The sequence below is a fragment of the Syngnathus typhle genome, linkage group LG18, assembly GCF_033458585.1.
Source record: "Syngnathus typhle isolate RoL2023-S1 ecotype Sweden linkage group LG18, RoL_Styp_1.0, whole genome shotgun sequence".
NCBI lineage: Eukaryota > Metazoa > Chordata > Actinopteri > Syngnathiformes > Syngnathidae > Syngnathus > Syngnathus typhle.
Genome location: NC_083755.1, coordinates 3,030,898 through 3,052,325, shown reverse-complemented (window position 1 = coordinate 3,052,325; position 21,428 = coordinate 3,030,898). Strand labels below are relative to the sequence as shown.

The 21,428-nt window shown below is 54.3% G+C and overlaps 4 protein-coding genes and 1 long non-coding RNA gene across 10 annotated transcripts; 1 reads left to right on the top strand and 4 right to left on the bottom strand.

Moving 5' to 3' along the window:
• Nucleotides 1–775: 775 nt before the first annotated feature.
• On the bottom strand, nucleotides 776–2,676 carry si:ch73-256g18.2 (small integral membrane protein 36). Its single transcript, XM_061304674.1, has one exon. It carries the CDS (start codon nucleotides 1,836–1,838, stop codon nucleotides 1,545–1,547), a length of 294 nt encoding a protein of 97 aa, XP_061160658.1. The 5' UTR covers nucleotides 1,839–2,676; the 3' UTR covers nucleotides 776–1,544.
• Nucleotides 2,677–2,823: 147 nt separating this feature from the next.
• On the bottom strand, nucleotides 2,824–3,854 carry LOC133171358 (transmembrane protein 100-like). The gene is made up of 2 exons (XM_061304673.1): nucleotides 3,745–3,854; nucleotides 2,824–3,531 (listed from the first exon to the last, which is right to left on the bottom strand). The coding sequence occupies exon 2, from the start codon at nucleotides 3,511–3,513 to the stop codon at nucleotides 3,139–3,141; it is 375 nt and encodes a 124-aa protein (XP_061160657.1). The 5' UTR covers nucleotides 3,514–3,531; nucleotides 3,745–3,854; the 3' UTR covers nucleotides 2,824–3,138.
• Nucleotides 3,855–4,734: 880 nt separating this feature from the next.
• LOC133171356 (uncharacterized) lies at nucleotides 4,735–7,637 on the bottom strand. Its single transcript, XM_061304668.1, has 6 exons — nucleotides 6,479–7,637; nucleotides 6,164–6,251; nucleotides 5,804–5,895; nucleotides 5,560–5,724; nucleotides 5,310–5,401; nucleotides 4,735–5,132 (listed from the first exon to the last, which is right to left on the bottom strand). The coding sequence occupies exons 1-6, from the start codon at nucleotides 6,748–6,750 to the stop codon at nucleotides 5,056–5,058; spliced, it is 786 nt and encodes a 261-aa protein (XP_061160652.1). The 5' UTR covers nucleotides 6,751–7,637; the 3' UTR covers nucleotides 4,735–5,055.
• ankfn1 (ankyrin repeat and fibronectin type III domain containing 1) lies at nucleotides 7,514–21,299 on the top strand. Of its 6 annotated transcripts, none has more exons than XM_061304661.1 (24): nucleotides 7,514–8,055; nucleotides 8,729–8,862; nucleotides 8,928–9,053; nucleotides 9,903–10,051; nucleotides 12,318–12,511; nucleotides 13,310–13,347; nucleotides 14,938–15,060; nucleotides 15,398–15,593; nucleotides 15,919–16,132; nucleotides 16,203–16,355; nucleotides 16,429–16,542; nucleotides 16,755–16,852; nucleotides 16,944–17,034; nucleotides 17,268–17,369; nucleotides 17,488–17,587; nucleotides 17,748–17,880; nucleotides 18,014–18,343; nucleotides 18,421–18,587; nucleotides 18,883–19,042; nucleotides 19,109–19,277; nucleotides 19,362–19,528; nucleotides 19,593–19,797; nucleotides 19,863–20,034; nucleotides 20,136–21,299. In XM_061304661.1, exons 2-24 carry the CDS (start codon nucleotides 8,741–8,743, stop codon nucleotides 20,710–20,712), a joined length of 3,900 nt encoding a protein of 1,299 aa, XP_061160645.1. In that variant the 5' UTR covers nucleotides 7,514–8,055; nucleotides 8,729–8,740; the 3' UTR covers nucleotides 20,713–21,299. The 6 variants fall into 6 exon arrangements, with proteins under 6 accessions (XP_061160645.1, XP_061160646.1, XP_061160642.1 ...); XM_061304662.1 differs by having other exon boundaries at nucleotides 9,900–10,051; nucleotides 19,596–19,797; XM_061304658.1 differs by having other exon boundaries at nucleotides 9,900–10,051.
• On the bottom strand, nucleotides 8,642–10,086 carry LOC133171361 (uncharacterized). The gene is made up of 2 exons (XR_009718767.1): nucleotides 9,946–10,086; nucleotides 8,642–9,445 (listed from the first exon to the last, which is right to left on the bottom strand). It is a non-coding gene; the product is annotated as an uncharacterized LOC133171361 (long non-coding RNA).
• Nucleotides 21,300–21,428: the final 129 nt, after the last annotated feature.

The window sequence follows — 21,428 nt, the reverse complement described above, 5'->3', positions numbered from 1 at the left end:
TTTTGTGCTCCAGTCAAAAACATTGATCTCTTCAATTTGAATTTTTTTTCTTTTCTTTTTAATAAAGAGGGGTTCGGTGAATGCGCATATGAAACGGGTGGGGTTCGGTACCTCCAACAAGGTTAGGGACTTAAATAAAATTGGAATCCACCTTCAGTGAACGTTAGTGACTTTTATAAACACTTCCGCTGATGACCAGCAGGTGGCAGAATAATCACATAAAATGACGAACACAATTTATTGGGAGAGGATTGTTTTTACCACAAAAATATTTATTTTATTCAATACAAATACAAGCTGGCGGTCGTCTTTAGTTGCAAATGTGAGTAATATTACATAAGGTATTTTTGAGGACATGAAAGCAATATTTGCTTAATCGTTTTTTTTTAGCTTAGCAAGGAGCAGCTGGCCCACAAATTATACGTAACTGCTGCCATTTCACATGATTAGAATATTGCCAATGACTTCAGATTTCCAAAGGGGGCTCTGAAGAGTGAATACACTAAATACAATATCATCAAATAAAAATGTTAAATATTTGAAATAAATCCAAAATGGCAACAATGGCAAATTAATACAAAGATTGGTTCAAATTGGTTCAAGTAAATTAAGAGTAAAATATTTTTGTGAATGAATACATCCAAGAAAATGCCAGTTTGTGATGTGAGAATAAATATTTGTAAATTGAAATGACTTTAAATTGCAACCTTTATATGTTCCTTAGCAAGTGGACGCAAAAGTGCTAGTAGGTAGGCAAAAAATAAGATCCAAGTCGTTTGTGATCATCAGGGGCCTTTAATTCATTTGCTCAAATTTGCTGCATTGATCTGAATTGACAAATACAAACAGCTGCTTCAAATTGAAAATGATGAAAATGGACATGGAATGAAGCACCCTGATGCGGAAGCACGAGCAATGTCCTCATCGTCAGGGCTTTGCGTGTTTGCATGTTTACGTAAGCTTCTGACAGACGGACGGACAACCGGGTGGACGGACAAAAAAGCACAAACACATTTTTAATACGCCTCCGGCAGGCAAGCAGACAATAATCCACAGACATGGACGATAATTGTGCAATTGCTCTGATGGATGATTGGCAGGCCACACTGGGTCGCTTTACGTAAGAGGATTTGGTGACACGCAGCCCCTCCTGTTGTTGCGCAAAATAATTTCTTTATTTTCATCTTTTTTATCCCTTCTAGTCTCCCCGTGTCCTTTATATCCATCTTTTTATGTTTTCCGCATGAGAATGAATCCGATAAAACGTAATGTTATGGCTCCTACTATCGGGATGGAAGTTAAAATTAGCCGCAAAGAGATTTTTGAGGGCGCTACGATTGCCGCAAAACGCCCCCCTCTCATTGCTGCAAATTGTCCTTAAACAAGTCAAAGGTCACTGCCAGCTTTTTGTCCAAATGGGTCCGTCCACACGGGGCAGCATTTTGGTCCCGTCGGCCATCCATCACTGTCGCGTTCCTATTTGGCTCTGAGCACGGTGCTAAGGGAGCCCGCTTCGGACTTCCTTGCCGTCGCCCTCCGATCCCTCACACCAGGGTGCTCCTCTTCTCGCGATCTCGGCTCAGGTCGGGCGTGGGCGTCTCGGGCTCGTAGCGGGCGGAGGCGGGCGAGTTCTGCATGACCACCAGGCGGATGGGTGACTGGCCGGGGGCCGGCGGGGCGTTGTCGGGCGCGTACTCCTTAGTGGGATCCTTCCCCCGGCAGTCGTACAGGATGCAGGAGATGAGAAAAACCAGTAGCAGGATGACATAGCTGGCCACCAGGATGATCAGGTTGAGCGTGACCGGGTCAATTTCCAGGTAGAATTCCATGAAACCCATGCTGACGCTTCATAGCGCGACCCGAGGGTCCCGGGCAGGGCTGGGCAGGGCGAGGCGAGGCGTCCGGGGGGCGGCCACACATCAAATGAGAGGCACGGTGGCCGCCCGCCCTGGACGGGAATTAATCCCAGCTTCCATGTCAGCAACCAATGGTGAAAGCTGCTCACTTTTAATAACTTAAGCCGCACTCGGTGGCCCACTGCCAGGCCGCCCGACAGCGCCCGCCGCAAATTCTTCCTATGGCGAGTCGGGCCCTAGGATTTAGCCATTTCTATTGGCCGTCACGTTGCGATAAAGATAGAGAAAGCACCAAAGCCAACAAACGTAAGCCTGGACAACAACAAAAAGAACAACATAGATGCTCTTTCTGGCTTTTTCCGTTGCTGATCCTGGCCTGGACATTGGTAAGCATGACGTCCCTCGTGCTCAGTCGCCATCCCCAAAAGGGGGGCGCCATTCTTCTCAAACACAATGTGAACTTCCTGCCTCGTTGCCATTCGTGGCTCCTGCCAGGGCCGGACCTGACTTTTAGAACTCAAAGGCAGAAAATACAGAAGTTGTCAATCAAGTGGCTGAGCAAGGCCGCCCGCCTGTTTTTGGCACCGCTTTGGGGGCCGAGCCGCCCTTCTGCGAAGGTCAAAGTTGAGGTGGCGGGCGTGGATGTCTTCCTCTTCCTCGGTCCCTTTCATCCAGTCTCCTTGCGTGCCAGGCCTTTTCCGCCCGGGTGTCTGGGGGGTGATTAGACACCTCAGGAAGGGAGGGCACAGATGGGATATCCCCTTCGACGCAACCCAAAAGTGAAGCAATCCACGACTTGATCGCCGGGCCGCTCTGGTGCCACGATCGAGTCAGCTTGCGAGAATTGAGCGTGCCGAACCAAGATCATGAACATAAACGGAACACCAACTTCTGGTTACTTTATTCACAGAAAAGCCTCCAGGTGTGCATCGGGGCGCAGGAATAAATAAGGCGCTAAAAATAAAAATACACTCCAGTATTTTTATTATTATGAATAATAAAAATCCACCCGCAGGAAAGCTATATTTGGCTGGCATTTGTGCATGTTTATATAAAAAAATATGGTGGCCAAAGATCAAGTTTGTCTCCAAAAGACCAGAACACACACACACATTAAAGCAATAGTTCTGATGTACCTACGAGAGAATGAGCAGGCCATTCTATTTGCAGACGATCCAAGTTCTTCGTAAGGGTGTTGAGGAAGGGCCCTTGAGGAGCGCGTGCGCCGCCATCAAATGCCGGAGGACTTCAAGTTGCCCAGCACCTGACGGGCGCTTTAATCTCACTGCCCAATCACGAGGTCGGCCTGGCTTTCCCTCCTACCGCGGTCCCCCTTGCCGCGCATCCCGAGCCTCCGGCAGGCGACTCCGGCCCCCAGCGAGCCCAGTCCGGCCCCCAGCAGCGCCAGCCCCAGGACGGAGATGATGGAGCCATGCGAGTTGAACGCGTAGGCCACGGCCGTCACCGCCGCGCCGGCGATCAGCGCCACTGCGCCGAAGGGCGCCGCGCAGCGGTGGCAGGATACCTCGGCGCCCCCGGTGGCCGCGCTCAGGAGCTGCGCCTCATCCACCCGTGTGGCCGCGCCCGAGCTCAGCTTCTCGTATGAGAAAGTGGCCGGGTTGCCGTCTTCTGCCAGGAAGAGTTGGGACATCTTCATCGGCCGATGACGGAGCGGCTGCAATGGCGGCAATTGCAACCACGGTGAGAAACCAAACTCGTCTATCTAAGGCACTGACGTATTGTGACAAGCGGGACAATCAAGCCCTCATCCACTAGGTGGCACCAGGCACAATCATCCCTTCAAACTTTTGTGACGTTTTGCGGTGCTCAAAAGACGTTTTAGCCGCTTTCCCAAAGCTGAGCCCGGAAGAACAAAGTGGCAACTCACCACTGCGTGGCCTTCTTCATCTCGCTGTTTCCACGCGTGCTCGCCACTTCCCCAAAGTCAGAGTGAAGAGCACGAGCGATGGAAAATGGCTCCCCCTCCTCCCCCCCTCCCCCTCCTCCACATGTAGAGCAGAAACTTTTAACTCTCTCCTGCCTTCACCTTGCCGGTGCGAACGAGCACAAGGCTTACTCATGACTGAAACTTGGAACAGAAAATGTGTTTATTTGCTTACACTCGAGAAGATAATGTCCGCAATCGAATCTTGTACCTTGGGTGCACCAAGGACACTTTGCGGGAAAAGCCGTCTGCAGCTGAGGCGAGGGCAACGGGTCAGGCGGGTCACATGTCCTTGACCATGTGGTCGGCGCTCTGAAAGCTGTTGTGGAAGGGGTTAAAGAGACAACAGAAGCCGCTCCTCATTTCCGTGTTCGCCATCCAACTGGGAACATCTGGCCTGCCCCCCCCACCCCTCCACACCCCAAGCCCCTTTTTCATGTTTAAATCCTCAACAGGATTTACTTGTGCAGCAGCAGGAGAAGGTGGACAGGAATGGGTGGGGGGGTGTAAGGGGTGAGGAGGCGGGCCCATGAGCCTTTTGATCCGGGGTGAGGTCAGGGGTCACCATCTAAAGCTGGATTTATGTACTGAACCAAAATAGTTCCATCAAATGGCCATGTAAAATCATCAAGTGGCAGTTTGGAATGAGTCAATGAAGCAAAAAACAAATTCCATTGTTTTATTATAAGAAAAACAATACCATATTTTCCGCTTTGACTTGACTTTGATGGCAATTTTGGCCGCCTGGGGCAAGTGTGCCGCTTTCCCTTCCGGACCGCGTCGTTGGTCTCTGGCGTCATCTAGTGGTGGTTGTACAAAGGACACCTTTTATTTTGACTCCTTGAGGTTGAAGCGCCTAAAGTTGATTTGCTAAACTCTGGCGCTATCTAGTGGCAGTCGTACAAAAGACACTTTTTTTTTTTTTTTACTTTTTGCACTTTATTACATCTTAACAAGAATTACATCTTAACAAGAAGACAGCAATCAACAATCACAATGCAACTTGTAATTGTTGATGATCATTCGAGCTAAAATATAATTTAGCAGCAAAGCAACACTTTGCTCAATCAAAGATTGCTCCGGTTTGAGCGTCAGGGTGACAACAGATGTTCAGTTAAGTGGCATCATGATATATGATGTGATGCTGTGGATATATGCTTTTATTTCAGGGGAGGCATATGCGACAGTGCCACGGCTAATGCGACGTTAACACTAAGAACGCGGGCGACTGTCGCAAGTGGGAGGGGGGGTCATTCACGTCCTCCGGAAGTTTTTCAGAATGGCGTCCAGGGTTCCGAAGGCTCGGTAGAACTCGTCCTCCGTTTTAGCCCCTGCCGCGTGAAACGGGAAATGTGGTGAGCACTCGGATCACCCGGGCCAGCCACATTTGTTATTCTCGTAAAGCGCTAGGTAGCGTTTCTCCTGGCCCACTTTTGAGATCATAGCCGTCACGAGTTTTCAGCTCTCGATGACACTCAAAGCTCTTCGCTGTGACCCGATTGACTTACCGACCAGTGAGACGGAGCCGGAGGAAAAGATGGACGCCGTCATGCCGGGCCGGAAGTTGTATTGCAGAGCAGGAAATAGCTCCGGTTCGTAACTGAGCAAACACAAGAAATTATCCAAACGGGGCGCGTAAGCACCGAAGCAACGCCGAAAGCTGCCCAAATGTTCCCTTTTGTTAGCAGACCCGTTACGTGTTAGCATTAAGCTAGCCGACTGCTGTTTGATGGTGCGGTGAGGAGGCCTTGAGCTGACCTGCAGTGATCCTGTTTGGCCGAGAAGAGATCCTCCAGATTGATGGGGAAGGTTTTGCACGTGCCGCCTATGTTGAGCACCTTGAAGTCCAGGAAGCGTGCCGGGTAGCCCAGTTTCAGGATTTTGAAGGCAAATTTCCTGGCAGCCACCCGAGATTCGTCCTCGCTGCAAGTCAACAAAAAGCCCTGATTTGACCCATCGACGACGGACAGACAGACTGTCACGCATGCCGGCCCGCACAGACCTCTTGGCTCCTGTGCAGAAAAGGATTCCCGACTGGAAGATCCTGGCCGTGGTCTGCGGCTTGCGGATCTTCATGACGAGCGACTTGAAGACCTGCCGCAAAACAGGAAGCCGAAGCTCAATGACAAGCCAGCAAAACATAGTCAAAACTGTTGCTGCCTGTAGGCGCAAATAGATGCGCAAAGTTAGCATTAATTACCAAAATATAAACACCAAATGAGATTAGTGTATTTATAAGTTCTCCTTAGCCCAGTTAGCCTTTTGAGATTTGACATTGACCTTTCTTGCGACACGTCAGGTTTTTGGCCACCTGTGGAAGCTTGTTGCGAAAAAAAAAAAATCCTGCTAATTTTTGTGCTACCGTTGAGAGGTGCTGCACGTTCCACGAGTTCCGAGCTATGAACTCCAGATCCAGATCGCAGCCCAGCTTCACCGATGACGTCACGTTCCTGCGCAAAACTTGAGTTCAAGTCAAGTCAAGCACTTCATATCCTACTAGTGTCCTTTGTCCTTCAAGTTGTTGACCAAGTGTTGCTAAAATAACGCGTTGGACTCTCCAATCGTTTTACTCTAACGCGAACGGACAATTCCGTCCACTATTATGGCCTTAAACGGCTTCGCGCGCGCACGCATGCACAAAGCATTCTCATCATGATGATGTTTTGGTTGAGTTTACTGAATCTGCGGCCCGGTGCGCGGTTTGACGCTCCAGCGGGCGGCGGGCCTGCGCCTGGAAGAGGAGGCGGCGGCGGAGGAGGAGGGAGGAGGAAACGAGGACGGCCCACGAGCAGCAGCAGTAGGTGGCGGAGGAAGAGGCAGCAACGGAGGGGACTCCACCAGCACCGGGAGGAAGGAGGCCACCTGGTCGGGGGTCCTGCACAGGGCCTGCATCGCCAAAAGTCTGCGATCGTTCTCGGACAGCTGCTGGCTTTGTACCGCCACGAACATCCTCAAACAAATAACCAACTAACTCTGCGGGCTTAAGAAGGACGACCTGAGCTCAATCCAGCCGGCACGCGTAACTGCGAGGAGAGATGGTCGAGAGCATGCAAGGAATGAGAGACCACACACGGACGCACGCAGCTCTGATTTCTATATGGACTGGCGGTCCCCACGCAGCACAGAATAAAGTGGACCGTAACAAAGGGCTTGACGGCACCCAAAGACTTGGCAACCACGACTCGGACAGGCTTTGTGACATCACGGCCCGCACGGTGTACTCTGACGAGAGGACGTATACATGGCACAGCCATGCAGCAAGCCAAAGACCCACTTGTCTTTTTTAAAAAAAAAAAGCCTAATCGGTGTCTGGTTTGGGCCAACAAAAATGAACATAAAACTTCGAACAGCTGCTACTACTATGCTGTGTGGGAAGAACCAGTTTCCTTTTTTTTGCTCTTTGCTCAGTGCTGCCTGCATGGCCAGTGGCGGTACTACACTCAAGGTGCGCAATCCTACATTTGGACTTGACGCCCACCTATGCATTTGGGGAGGGGCCTCTTCGTGATTGCGTGCTCAAACAATAATCGGGACAGCACAGCGGGGACGCACGAATAAGAATTAAAGAATTTGAATGGAAGCAGTAATGACTGGACATGAAGTTATCTGCGCACGCGCGCGTCTTTCCTGTCAGATTTGATCTGTTGGGCTGAAGCCCGTTTCCCCCGCCCACTCCTCATTTCAGCTTTAAAGCAATTGGGAATGAGAAGCTTCTCGTCTCCCCTCCCTTCTCTCGTTTCTTTTTTTACTTTGCTCATTTTTTTCCCATGCCACTTTTCCCCAGCTCTCCGCCAAGTGTCCTTGCACCTCCAAGTGTACGCGTCTTTCCCCTCCTTGAATCCTCCCTCGCAAGTGTCTTTTTGTCCCCCCCCCCCCTTCCAGCCTCCCCCCCTCCATTGCTCCAGCTCACTTGGACTTGAACTCTTGCAGCAAGCGTGTGACACAAGGAGCCACTTTGGGCCGTTTGACTTGTGTTCGGCGGCGGTTTCTGCGGCTGGCCAAGAGCCCGAAGAGTGCGCTTGGCCGCCGTGTGGGCGGGATCATCGCGGGCCGGGCCCCCAGATGTGGGACGCCCTGGGCCAGGCAAGCCTTCGTGCGGCGGAGATACCGCAATGAAATGTGAGCCTGCTCCGTAATTTTGGGGATGTTTTACTCGGAGCAGGCAGGACAAAAGACACGTTAGCAGGCCACAGCCCAGCCGGAGCAGATGTTGGAGCTCCGGGAAGAGCAGGCAGGCAAGCCGCATCGAGGACGGTAAGGAAAGATACAAGCAGCAGCGGCAGCTCTTTCCAAGCCGAACTGCTCGACTCCGAACCGCTAGCTCGCTCCAAATTTATCTGAAACGTTCGACAGGATTAATGTCGTTTCGAAGTTTTGAAAGTTTGTCTTGGAGTCCTGACTGTGTCCTCGTACGTCGTTTGGCGTCCTGACGTCACACGCCAGTTTACGGTTGACGAAAGTGCGCAAGTGGCAACTGCACGCGGAGTTGCACGGTGACGTTGAAACGACATCAAGAAAAAAACAGCCAAAGTCAGCTTGTCTTGGACGTCAGTCTTGCCATGTTCGTCACTGCACGCCGGTACACGTCATTCCACGTGGGTACGTCTCGTGCCGCACCGAACGTGTCGTTCACTCCGCTCGTCAACACATGTTTTGAATCGGAGATACAAGGAAGTCTTTTTTTGTGCTGATTTTTTTTTCATTCATTCATCTTTCGAAGCCCTTCTCTCGAGGTTCGCGGGCGTGCTGGAGCTTAGTCAAGCAGTCTTAGGCGCAGGCGACGAACTGGTTGCCAGCCAACCGCGGGGCAAAAAGTAACAATCACATATGACGTCATATATTGATCAAATTAGTTTCTTCCTGAAGCGTCATGCTAAGAAGCGACCGACCCAGCGCCGGCTCCCCGGTGCTCTTCTTCTGCGTGCAGATATGGGCCAAGATGTCGGTGGATTCTGAGAACACCCGCCCGCTGTCGTCTTCGCGAGACTCCCGCATCTCCTGCGTCTTCCGAGCGGCCGACGACAAAGATGATGACGACGTCCAGGCGGTGGGAGAGGAGAGGTACGTTGGTGTCGCGGGCGCTTTTCCGTGGCGTGGCTCGACCAAACTTGTCGTCTGTCGAGCAGCGTTCTGGAGATGCTGAGCTGCTCCAAGTTGTTGGACCTGGAGACGTGGCTGTGCATGCCCTCTTCGCTGCTGCTGCCCAGACTCTTGGACTCCGCCCGGGCCCCTTCGCCTTCGTCGGCTCACAGGTAAGAAAAAAAAAAAAAAAGTCAAAGGTGACTTGAAATCTGGCAGACTGGGTCACACGACTGACTGATGTCATGACGCCCGCTCCGTTCCTCGGCCCGGCCAACTTGAAATGTTTCTATTAGTCGTTAGTTTGAGCCTGCGGGGTGTTCTTGACCCGTTGACCTACGTGAATATATTTATCGGGATCCAGGCGGTGGCTGCGGCGGCGGCGGCGCCTGCTCTGGTTGCCTTTTCTTTTCAGGCTGCCACAAAGAGCTGATGGCTTGATAAGCGCCGCCATTGCCGCCGCCATCTTCCCAAGGTCTCGTTTCCCATGCAGTTGGTTCCGCCTTCCCACTTGATAACAGCGCCGTCTGTCATGTTGACTTGGAGCGAGCTGCTGAACTTTGTCCTGCGCAGGAAACAAAAGGGCAGTTGTGAGCGGCGCTCATGGCGAAGTCGCAGCTACTCAGTGTCGGACGCCAGGTAGGAAGGCGTGACGCATCTTTTCGTAACCGCCCGGCCAGCCAATATTTTGAGGCAGCATTCAAATGGCGGTCTGACCCACAAAAAAAACATGGCTGGAGTTTCCCTCCTTTGTGGCATTTTATCTCCAGTTCAGGCTCAGAATTCAGCCAAAGAAAAAAAACGGGACTCCGCCAAACGCTCGCTGACGTGAAGAGTTGACATTGAGGCACGAACGCCTCAGGACTAAGATGCGGTCCAAACTTTGATCCGCTTCACAGTCCCAATCGACAGATTACGACAGAGCATCATCGACATAATAACGGACGTGATAATGGACACAACTCCGTGTCGGATGTCAACAACATACAGCGCAATGAAGCAACTGACTGACTTTCCAGCAGGACGGCTGAGAGGGCCGCCGCCACGGGCCAAGAGACGCCCTACCCGATGTCGCCGCCCGTCCTCTCGTCCACGCCCGCCGCCGCCGTCAGCATCGGGAAGCGCCGCCGTCTGGCCGCCGGTCCCGGAGGTCTTCGCTGGAAGTCCGCAGGTGGGTCAAATCAGCATGCTAGTTGTTGAATCCTGATTCTTCATCTTTCAGTGAGGAACAGTCTCGGTTTGCTTTTCCAAATGCCCGTCTTCCGGGATGGGAAGGAGGGGGGGCGGGTCGTGTTAGCGTCTCAATGGGGCTGAAGGTCAAAGCGGATGTGTGGACAAGTGAAGAATGTTGAGTCCAAACATGCATGCTCGGAGACTTCCTGTGTCGCTCACGGCGCTCGTCAGCACCACCCGTTGTCGGAACGTTAATGAGTTTCCTGTTGTGCATCTTTGGCAAAACTTGTGCCAAGACTGTTTTTTTTCCGGTCTGGTCGGGAGTGGACAAAGTGCGGCCCATAGTCTGCTGGCCAATTGGGTCTGCATCCGGCAATTACTTTTGAGAAGTCTGTGAGATTTGCGGCCTTAATTTAGCCATTGCACCCCACCCCCCCACCAAAAACTTGTCTTTTGTTGTTTACATTTTTTTCTTGGAAAAAGAAGACATTACGTTCAGCTTAAAACCTATTCCCTAAAGCAGTGTTTCCCAACATTTTTTCATTCGCGGCACACCTTTTCATTGGAAAAACCTCGCGGCACACCGCCAACAAAAATCCATGCTCCTATATTAAAATCAGTTATATTACAACGAAATACGTGAATTCCTATTCCTATATATATATCAAAGTCAAAGTCAGCTTTATTGTCAATCCCTTCATATGCCAAGACACACAAAGAAACCGAAATTCCGTTTCCTCCATCCCACGGTGACGAGACACAGTACACGATAAACATACAAGTAGACCATACAAAATAAAAACAAGAAGGCACAAAATAATAAATAAATAAATAAAATGAGTGATGAATAAATAATAAACAAATAACCCAATAAATAAGAGGAGCAAAACTGAGCCAGTGTGCGTACAGCAGACAGTAAGCATAGCGCAAAGTACAGGACGCTACGCAGAAAGGGGGGGCGAGTTCAGGATCCTAACAGCCTGGAGGATGAAGCTGTTGGAGAGTCTGGTGGTGCGGTAGAGTTGAATAATTTAATAGAAATAAATACTAAATATTCTATTGTATTCCTTTTTTTAAATAAAAGTGACAGTTTTTAAAAAAGGTTTTAGACGGTGTAAGAAATAAACTAAAGTGATTGTGATTAAAATAAAAGAATCAACATGATTTTGTTTACTGTTTTAGACTAGGTCTATAAATATTGCAACAAGAACAAAGTCACTTTTAAAGACGCTCTGCTGTTCTGACAGCAGCTGAGTGGCTATCACAGTCGAGGTGTCTCGACATGACTGTTTATTTTATGTATGTGAAAAATAACCAATCCAGGTTCTCCGGTTGAACTGCATGCTCTGATTTCCATTGGACCACAAATGCACCACAACCGTCATAGTGTCTGTCACTGTTAGCAAAAGCACACAGCAACACACACATAAATTGAATATGTGCCGATGCAATACAGTCAGACCGACACAATATGAAATCTCAAGATTCTCCGATTCTCCACGGATGCACGATTAGCAAGTGGCTGACCAGGCCTTGCGCGAAATGACCAGTTTGGTGATCCTGTTTACAATGCGCTCCGTAATTAATACTTGACAATCCCACGGCACAGCTGAACGTCTCTCACGGCACACCAGTGTGTGCTGAGTACAGTGTCAGCATTTTTTCCTCTTAAAAAACTTCTCCATCACTGTCACTATCGACGCGTCTCGCTATCCACAATGACAACGTCGCTGTCAATGCTACCTGCATGGGCATCCCATATACCTGCCGCTGCATCCATGCGTCACCAATTATTTCGTCTGCAAGCACAAGGCAAATCGCTACCTGCTGCTGCCACCTTCTGAGATGGAAGATATGATTACTCTGCCGGGCGCTACACCGCACAGGCGCACAAATTGGCGAATTTCCCACGGCACCCTTGACAATATTTAGCGGTGTGCCGCGGCACCCCGGTTGAAAAACACTGCCCTGCCCTAAAGAACAGTTGTGCTGGTGTTTTGTTTTGGTAATTCATTTGTCCAGCAGAGGGAGACAAACCTCCCATTGAAATCTGGTGAGCGTTTGAGCTTGAGAGTGGAAATCGGCAATTGACGGTAAAATGTCCAACTCGCTTCTCAAAAGGTTGCTCCAACATTTCTGCGCAGGGCCACGATTGATTTGGAATGAATTCCCGAGCTCAGCAGTTGTTAAGTCGAACAAGATGCGTTTCATTCCATTCGGAGAGCGTCGAGTGACACCGGGCGTCTCCGGTTTCCCCTGTCCAGGTTCCCTGCTGTCATCCGAGCCTGATGAAGAGGAGGAGGACGGCCCGGCCCAAGGGGCGAGGGGCCGGCGCCCGGCCCGGGGGGGCGGGGCTGCCGAGCGGGCAGCCGTCAGGAAAACGCTGTCGGCGGACGAGCGACTGCTGCGGCCGGCCGGCACAGAGCGACGACACCTCAAGCTGCTGCGCAATATCCACGTGAGTCATCGGCTGAGCGCACAGAGGCCTCGTGTTAGATTTGGAAGCACCAAACAGGCAGAGTGGTCCGTCGGCCAATCAGGAGGCTCAAAGTCTCGTGTTCACTTGGGGCCAAAAGGCCGTTGGGGTGTTTGGCGGCCGTTGCGAGGCAACCAAAGGCACATATTAGTTTTGTCGTACCTTCCGAAATTGGGGATGAAGTGAACCGTGTGGTCTCGTCCAGCGAGCGGGGTCTATTTCTTTCCTTTGGCTGCGTCGCATTTTTGACAATGGAAAGCAAAGCATGTTGTGGATGTGGTGCGCCTACCACGCTGCCAAACACTACAAGCTGCAATTAGCAAGGCCGTAATTGCAGCCGTCGTACCAGCCACCAGCGCTTGAAGATCAACTGTGTGGAATTGCCCAAAAGAGCATCTTATGTAAGAGCTAACTGAGCTTCAAAATCAAAAATGTAGCTTTGTTTTTGAGCGTGGCCTGCACTTGACATGGTTTTCACTTGAGCGCACGTTTTGGAAGGCAACCCGGTTAGCAACGCAAGCTGCCGTCGCGGCGTGTCATGCATTTCCCGGCAACGCAGGTAGCGCGCTGACACGGAGCTCCCAAGCACGCATGCACGCACGCCTGGAAAATCCCCCAAAGCTTTGGCTCCTCCTCACCTTTGCGACATGGAGCGCCATTTGACCTGTATGGCTGGCATCGTCCGCTTTGGCTGATGCAAAATTTTTATCAAATTGATCAAAACCAGCAACTGTGAACGTGCTTCTGAAGCCGTCTTTCTCTTTTGTGTGCCTTCCGCAGAGTCTGGGAACGCCGAGTAGATTCGACTCCAGAAAAAAGTAAGTTGCGGCCTCCGGACTGAATGATTGGACTCTTGGTGTCCCTAATGAAGCGTCCCTTAACTGTCCATGAGTTTTTGCAGTACCGCTTTGTTTCTTTTCCTTTGGCCGCTTGACAGTTGCCGCATTGGCAACTTTGATTAAGTCCCTTCTAGCCTCTGGCTACTTGTTACCATGGCGATGGCTGCAACGCTAAGTACAGTGCCGCCGCTTTGCTCCTTTTATTGCGTCGGCTGCCGATTTGCCTTTCCGCCCCGCCCGGAGCCGAGTGATGAATCAACGACCGCGAGACAAGATCTTGATCAGCACGGCCCGAAAAGGCCCATACTGTTTTGACGGGCGGCGCTCCAACAATTGAATTTGCTGCCGCTGTTGACTTGCGGAAGTGGGAAAGGCGGCTCCAAATGGTGTCGGCGCAGCTTGGTGCTGCCACCGCTGCCACCTTTTGATTGATGTGAGTAATTTTGTCACGCTCCCGGTTCAAAGGTGCCGGTTCAGAAGGCGAACGTGCACGCACGCACTCATGCAAGCGGTGGCTTTGGCTTTCCGACAGAATGGTGATTCGTGGCCAATTGCGATGTCAAGATGCATGGCAACTAAGAGCGCAAAAAGCAAAGAAATGATGGAATGCGACTCCACGGTGATATCCAGCATCTTTCTGGATTTTATTTTCACATAATGCTGCTCAGGGAGTTCGCCCCGGTGTTCACCTGTTACTTTCAATGGGAGTCATGGAAACTGCGCAACCAATCAGCTGGCGCTGCTGTTCGCGCAGCCATTTGCGCTGATGTTAGCGCTGAGCACCGCCGTTAGCGCTGCTGTTAGCGCTGCCGTTAGCGCTGCCGTTAGCGCTTGATGTCCTCTGCAGCGGGGGCGGGAACCTGCATTGTTGCAGTCCGCTTTGACTTTGGAGACGCGTTGGCTCTTGGCCATCCCAAAGTTGACAACTTTGCATGAGCATCAAGCAGCAATGTCCAAAAAATGACAATTGGCTCCACCACTCCCTCGCTCATCAGGCTGGAAGGGATGAACGGCATCTCAATTAATTTGACGCCTCTGGTCAGTCAGAATGGGGCGTACCTAATTTTCCGACCTGAGGCCAATTCTCTGGACCTTTTTTTTTCTTCTGTTTGTTTGATCCGCTGGGTGCACTTCATCTCGCTCTTCAGCAACAGAGCACACGTTTCCTCTTCCCCCGCCTCCTCCCGCTCGACTCTTGTCCTCTGCTTCTGTTCCTCCTCAACGCACGCACACTCACTCGCTTGCGCGCCACTCATCACGCCCGTCTTGGCCTCTGCTGTGGTTTGCGGCCGTTGTCGGCAGCGTGCGTGCGCCCGCCCACGCGTGGCGCGGCGGAGGGCGCCACATCTGCGCGACGCGCCGGCAGTCCACTCGGGAGCTCGACTCGCCGCCTTAGAAATTCTCCGCCGTGAGTATGCTCGCCGCCGGTGTTCTGACGTCGGTTTCCGAAAAGTCATGAGATTGAAAAGAAATGCCTTGAAGTCTTTGTGCTGCCTGCAAGTCTGCAATGTGCTCAACTTGCTCATCTCATCTCAAGCCGGCCGGCCGTTTGTCTGCGTTTGTCGGCAGGTCGGACGGCAAGCTCTCGCGACTGGCTCAGAGGTGGAACCGGCGCGCGGCGGCAGGAGATGTTCTGATCCAGGACCTGGAGTTTTACACGGGAATCTCCCACACCTCGCTCAGCCTGGACAGGTGAGCTTTCCGCCGAGATCAACGGATGACTGGCAACGTTGACTTGAGCGCAGCTTTTGAGTCGAGAGCAGGCACTGTCACTCGGATGAGCTCAGGCGGCTAACACTTAAACGCTCCGCCGACGCCACGTGTCAGTTGTTAGTCAAACGCGCGCTAGGCGTTCACTGTGAAGCAGCCCGCCACTGTTGCCACGGTTACCAGCGGCAGCGGCGCTTCCACCAGACTTGCGTCGTCTTGTGCGGATGTGAACGTTGGGATGAGCCTGCAGCGTTGCTTGGTTTGCAATTGGCTCGCCCGTTTGCGTCTGAGCTGGCCGCCCTCCCCTCCCCGCCTGCAGACGCCTGCCGGCCGCGATGACCCAGCAGATGCAGAACTTGCAGCTGTCCCAAGGCAAGAAGGTCCCGGGCGGGCCGGCCTCCCCCAACGCTGCCAAGCGCCTCTACCGCAACCTGTCGGAGAAGCTGCGAGGAAGCACGTCGTCCTTTGAAGACTCCGCCTTCTCGGGCAAGACGGATCGCCTTCGCAAGGCCTCGGTGAGCCTTTTGCCATGCCCTCCGGCTCGCGTCTGGGGCTCGTCTTCCCGGGAAGGGCCCAAAAGCCTCAAATTAAAACGGCACCGATTGTCTTTTTCTTTAGCCTCATTTCACCTCTCCGATTGGCTAAGTTACGTTTTGCCAGACGTGCTCGGGGACAAAAGAAATCATTTTGTTTCCAAGCAACGGCTCAACGTTTCGCAAATAGCAATCAAGTCAGACAGCGCTCCAAATAATCCAACGGCGATTCGGACGCTCGTCTGACGTGTCACGGGAGGCAAAGATAACCATGCCACACCACATCACGCCCGGCCGCTGTGTGCAGGCCATGCAGGGCGGCAGCGAGTGCCTCTTTGAGGCGGTGGAGCAGCAGGACCCGGACACGGTCCGCCTTCTCCTGTGCCGCCTGACGGTCGAAGAGCTGGAGCTCAACGCGCCCGACGCCCGGGGCCTGACGCCGCTCGACGTGGCCGTCATGAGCGACAACGCGCACGTGGCAAAGTTGCTGCTCAAGGCCGGCGCCAGGGAGGGGCCGCACGGTCAGTTCCAACGCCGTCGCAAAGCGGGGATGGCAGCGATGCCCGACTGAGCCGGCCCGTGCGCTTGCAGCCGTGAGCGCTGAGAAGCGCCAGGCCCACCTGGTGGCTCTAGAGGCCGAGGCGGAGCGCCGCGCCGCCGAAGCGCTGGACGACAAGCAGCTGAGGGCCTGGGAGCTGAGGTGCCAGCTCTACCAGCGCATGAGCGGGGCGTTGCAGCACGCACGTGAGACCCGCATGCTCGCACGCATGTTCAAAGATGCTGGGCGGAAGCTCAAGCGTGCTTGCGTCGCTCGCAGGCCCCCCCGAGGCGCCCATCTCGGTCCGTCTGAGCGTTAGCAGCAGCTCCACGCTGACCGTCACCTTCCGGGAACCGCAGCAGCTCCGACCCACTGTCATCACCAAGTACAAAGGTAGGCTGGGGGGCGTCTTGCGCAACACCAACAATATGAGCGCTCACGGGTGGCGCTTTACGAACAAGCGTGTCTGCTGACGGTCGCTGGTGTTTAGTTGCCCGCAGCAGAGTAATTGCAAGGTTAACGACCTCATCGCCATTGTCGCTGGGGACTATTGATTTCAAATCAAAGGACAAATGAACCAATTACGTGTGCGTGTGTGTCTGCAGTGGAGTGGAGCTGCTTGAAGGATTTCTCCCTGCTGGCCGGAGAGATGCTGCTGGAGAACCTGCAGAGCTTGAAATGCACCATCACCGGCCTCACCACGGTACAGAGCCGTTTTAAGGCTGGAGACCCCGCCCGCCTGCCCGCCTCTGGGCCCGTCCAGGCGCTGAGCATTTGCCGTGGTCCTGCCGCAGGGTCGCCTGTACTTTGTGCGAGTGTCGGCCTGCAACATGAAGGGCTGGGGGCCGCCTGCCTGCTCCTTGCCGCCATCTGCCGCTCCTTCCAGTACGTCCCCGAGCCGCCGAGTTCCGCCTGCGTCTGCGCTCGCCTACGCGCCTGCTCACGTGTGTGCCGAGAGGGCCATAGTGCGTGGGCGTCTGTTATTGCGCTCCGCTAATGTCCAAGTGGAACAGATGGAAAGCGGACGGAGAGCCACTAAAGGCGCACGAGACTGAGCTGATGGTTTTCTCCATCAAGCCATTTGATATTTGTTCTTCCTTTCCTTCTCTTGACATCAGACTGGCGAGAGAGCAACGGGCAGGAGCCCGGGCGGCACGGTCACACGGAAGCCATGGAGCGCCTCCTGCAGCAAGTCCGAGCCGCGCACGACTGCTGCGGAGGTGAGCCGCCGTTCGGATCAGCGCCAGTCAGCGCCGGTTCACGCCTGCCTGAAGCATTTCCAAGCATGCAGAAAGTGAATTTTGCCGAAGATGTTCTGGGCTTGCGTTTGTGCCGCAGATGCTTCCAAGCTGCAGAACTCCAGCAGGAAGCAGTCGGTGTCCAGAAGCCTCAAACATCTTTTCAACTCCTCCAACAAGTTTGTGAAGACACTGAAAAGGTTTGTTTTGCCCTTTTATAAAAGGTCGAGCACAAGCGGGCGGGAAGGCCTGAGCATTTTGATACTCACCACCAAAACGATCAGTAATTCCGCTGACGTTGCGCTTTACCGGGACATTTGTCTGGCGGTGGTGCACGAGGCTTATTTGGGCCTGCTTCAGGGGCATCTACTTGGCGGCCATCTTCTACCACAAAGACAAACTGCTGGTGACGGCCGAGGAGCAGATCCCCATTGTGGAGGTGGACGACTCGTACGGCAGCTCCCTTATGCAGGACTTCTTGTGGTTCACCAAGGTCAGCCTTGCGCCCGGCGCTAAATGCATGACTCGCCCCCCAGAGTTCCGCTAAGACACAAGTAGTGCTTTGCCGCTATCTTTTGCCGGTCGCCTCCCTCCGTGCTTTGACCAAAGGCTTGCTTGCGTCGCAGCTGTCGTGCATGTGGGAGGACGTGCGCTGGCTCCGTCAGACCGCGCCGGCGGCGTCGGCCTCGTCCACGCTGCAGGCGCGCCACAAGATGCTGAGCGCCGCCGGGCAGCTGCAGAACCTGCTGGGCACGCACGACCTGGGCCGTGTCCACTATGAGCCCATCAAGGATCGCCACGGCAACGTGCTGCTGGTGACGGCGCGCGACGCCGACGGCCAGCACTCGCTCCTCAGCGGCAAGTGGGTGCCGGTGGCCAAAGTGCAGAGTCAGCGCAAGTCCCTGTCCACGCCCGAGGAACCTTACGCCCTCGACATCCTCGTCATCACGCTGCAGGTGAGCACGTTGGCCTCCCATGCGATGGCGGCGGCGGTGGGAGACATTGGCCCTTTTTTTTGTCCTTCTCGGCGCAGGACATCGTGGCGTACCAGCGCCGCTGCAGCCAGCGCCTGGCGCCCGGCCTCTACCTGGGCTACCTGAAGCTCAGCAGCTCGGTGGATCAGATCCGGGTCCTGGTCTCCCAGCGGAACCCCAATGTGCTGTGTCACGTCCGCGTGCGGGAAAACGCCAACGTGTCCAGGTGGGTCTCGGGCCGGCGCCGGCTTTCCGGGCTCCGTCTGGAGATCTTGTCACATTTGTCACTTCAGGATGCCAAGAAGGAAGTTTAGACGCAAAGAGAGGCGAGCGAACGCAGTAGGCAAGGAGGGAGGAAAAGAAGGGAGCGCACAAATGTATAGACAAGAAATGGAATGACAACTGCAGGGCGGGCAAGCAAGCAAGCCACTAGGCCAGCGTGCCGCTTCCCTGACTCTCTTCTCGTGACCTGTCAAATGTGGCTGGGACCGACCGACCGGACGGATGGATGCCGTCTCCAGGGAGGAGTGGGATTGGATCCGCACGCTCTCGGCCACCGAGGGCGCCGACTGCGGCGAAGAGGCCCGGCCCGGGCCCGAAAGCCATGCTCCGCTCCTCTACTACGAGCTCCAGACAGCCATCAAGTCCCTGCTCAAGAACCTCAACCTCAGCGTGCAGCAGGTACGTCAGTCCGCTCGCTCGCCGGCACTTCGGGCAGCGCGCCAACGCGGACTTTTTTGCGGGCAGGCCCGCCATTTCCGCCTATACAGCCAAGAAGTGGTGGAGGCGGGCCACGGCGTCTGCTTCCTGCTGCTGCTGCCGCCCGCCGATGACGTCTGCTCGGCCCCCGGCCAGCCCAACCCCTATACGCCGCTGGCTGGATTCCTGCACCTGCCGCTGCAGATGTTTGAGCTGGGTAAGCGCCGCCGAGTCAGCGTTGAGTAGTGGCAGGATTTGGTTTGGTTTGCTCGCGGCCGCCAACGTGTCGCTATGTCCTCAGCGCACTTCTGCTGCTACAAGGAGAAGTTGATCAGCTTGTACTGCCGCCTGTCTACCGTGCTGGACCTGGACGCCCTCATCGCCCAGCAGGCGCTGCGGGAGGCCATCACGGATGACGAGGTGGCCGCCGCCAAGCGCCGCCATGGGCTCATTCTCGACTACATCCAGGTAGCCGCCTCGGCTGGACGGGCACACGGGTCGCGGCTGCTCACGGCGCAATTTTCTTCGGCAGCAGCTGGACGAGAGCCGGCGGGACCTGCGCTGGCTGACGGAGGCGCTGCAGTCCGCCCGCTACAAGCAGCCCTGTGGCGGCGTGCCTGTCACCTGCCTGGTGGACGCCGCCCTCGCCACGGACAGCCACGCCAGCGGCCAGCGCAAGACCGACTCCACCTCCTCCGCCATGGACTACCTGCCGTCGCCCGAGCCGTGCAGGAGCGGTGAGCAGCGGCATCTTCTGAGGTTCTTGTTGAACAGACGGACGAGCGTGCTGTGACTTTTGCAGACTCCCCACCGGGCTGGGACGAAGACACTTCATCCGAGGTCTTCCTGCCCACCGACAGCGACTACGACTCAAGCGACGCCCTGAGCCCCCGGGAGGCGGAGCCGCTTTCTTCGCAGGCCCTGCGCTCGCTGGGGGGCAGCGCCCCTGACGTGCTGCACATCCTGGAGCTCAGGTTAGCGTCCCGCACTGCTTGAATCCAACTCAAATCACGCCAGATAATATTCCAGCTAGACGACAAATGGCCCAGCTCCTTGCTCATCTTTGCTTGTCCAGGTGCAGCGCCTTGGCCGTGAACGAGCTACCCCCGTCGCTAGGCCCAGACGAGTCCAAAGATGCGGCGGCTGTGGCGGCCTTCCTCCCACGCTCGCCCTCGCAGTGCAAAGACTTGGCAGCTTTTTCCCGGGCTTCGCCCCACTCCCTGCCCCTCGCCCGGCTCCCCCGCACGTCGCCGTCCCCCCCGGTGTCCAGGAGCCAGCGGGAGGGCAGCATCCCCAACCCCCCCTCCAAGCGCAAGCTGCTCTCCAGGAGCCACCGGGGCCAGTATTTCAGCGGGCCCCAGCGCTGGCTGAGGGGACACAGCCAGGAAACGGGCTCGTTATCTGAGGGCGTCTACACCAAGCAGCGCGAGCCGGACCTCCCGCCGCCGCCGTCGCAGGGCGCCACCTACGTGAGCCACATGGACTGTGACCTGGCGAGCCGCAAGGGGCGCCCTCGAGAGCAGAGACCCCACGTGCGCAGGATCTTCACAGATGAGGGCGTGGCAAGGTCGGAAGGGGCGGCCGGACAAGACGCCGACTCGGACGAGCAGACCAACGCCCAAGTGTTGGAAATTCTCAGCAGCACGCTCTAGCCCCCCCAAAGCGCCGCTCCAAAAGGTACGTTACGTTTGGAATCATTCCGCAACGAGCGTCGTGAGTGAGCCACTCCCGCGTTCTCCCAAAGCCATAAGCTCACTCGGTTGCCTCGGTGGGGGGGGGGCTTGTCCGTCCGTCTGTCGTAGGAAACCAAAGTTGACTTGGCCAAGCCTCCCGGCGTCGACTGTTAAACAATCATCAATGCAAGCGGGGAATTGCAATTTAAGATGCTTCAAATGGGAAAGTTTACATGGGAACCAACTGGGGAAGAAATTTGAAGGAAGCCTTTCACATTTAAGCTCGTAAGCACATTTTTTCCAAGGCACATTTTTCAGCCCTGCCCTGCTCTGCTCTCGACCGCCCTCGCACTAAAAATCTTTCTTGGTACCTCTAAATGTGTGCTGCTCGTCTCAGGCTGGCGCCGTTTGTGTCTGTTGTGCCCGGGGCCCGTTTGTGCCGTCGGTCAGCGCTTCTTTTGGCTTTGTGATTTGTGGAGCACCGCTTGTTCACCTGGCGTACGCTCACGTTGTCCTCATCTTTTTTCCACGTGTGCATATTCTTGAATAAAAGTTGAAGAAACAAATGTGCGAATGTGCTGGCGAATAGGTGAGTTTGTTGTCCGTGTCTCTGAGGTGGGGAAAAAAAAAAAATAGGAATCGTACAAACCAAAAATGGACCAAATATGAAAATCCATCCATCCATCTTCTTCCGG

What these genes read in the sequence shown, in the direction of transcription:
- ankfn1 (XM_061304658.1), top strand. Translation starts at nt 8,741, where the DNA reads ATGTCGGTGGATTCTGAGAACACCCGCCCGCTGTCGTCTTCGCGAGAC. An exon ending in CCATCACCGGCCTCACCACG is followed by an intron (nt 16,853 to 16,943) that starts GTACAGAGCCGT and finishes GTCCTGCCGCAG; the next exon opens with GGTCGCCTGTACTTTGTGCG. An exon ending in TTTGTGAAGACACTGAAAAG is followed by an intron (nt 17,588 to 17,747) that starts GTTTGTTTTGCC and finishes GGCCTGCTTCAG; the next exon opens with GGGCATCTACTTGGCGGCCA.
- LOC133171358 (XM_061304673.1), bottom strand. Translation starts at nt 3,513, where the DNA reads ATGAAGATGTCCCAACTCTTCCTGGCAGAAGACGGCAACCCGGCCACT.
- si:ch73-256g18.2 (XM_061304674.1), bottom strand. Translation starts at nt 1,838, where the DNA reads ATGGGTTTCATGGAATTCTACCTGGAAATTGACCCGGTCACGCTCAAC.
- LOC133171356 (XM_061304668.1), bottom strand. Translation starts at nt 6,750, where the DNA reads ATGTTCGTGGCGGTACAAAGCCAGCAGCTGTCCGAGAACGATCGCAGA. An exon ending in ACGTGCAGCACCTCTCAACG is followed by an intron (nt 5,896 to 6,163) that starts GTAGCACAAAAA and finishes GTTTTGCGGCAG; the next exon opens with GTCTTCAAGTCGCTCGTCAT. An exon ending in CGGCTCCGTCTCACTGGTCG is followed by an intron (nt 5,133 to 5,309) that starts GTAAGTCAATCG and finishes TTCACGCGGCAG; the next exon opens with GGGCTAAAACGGAGGACGAG.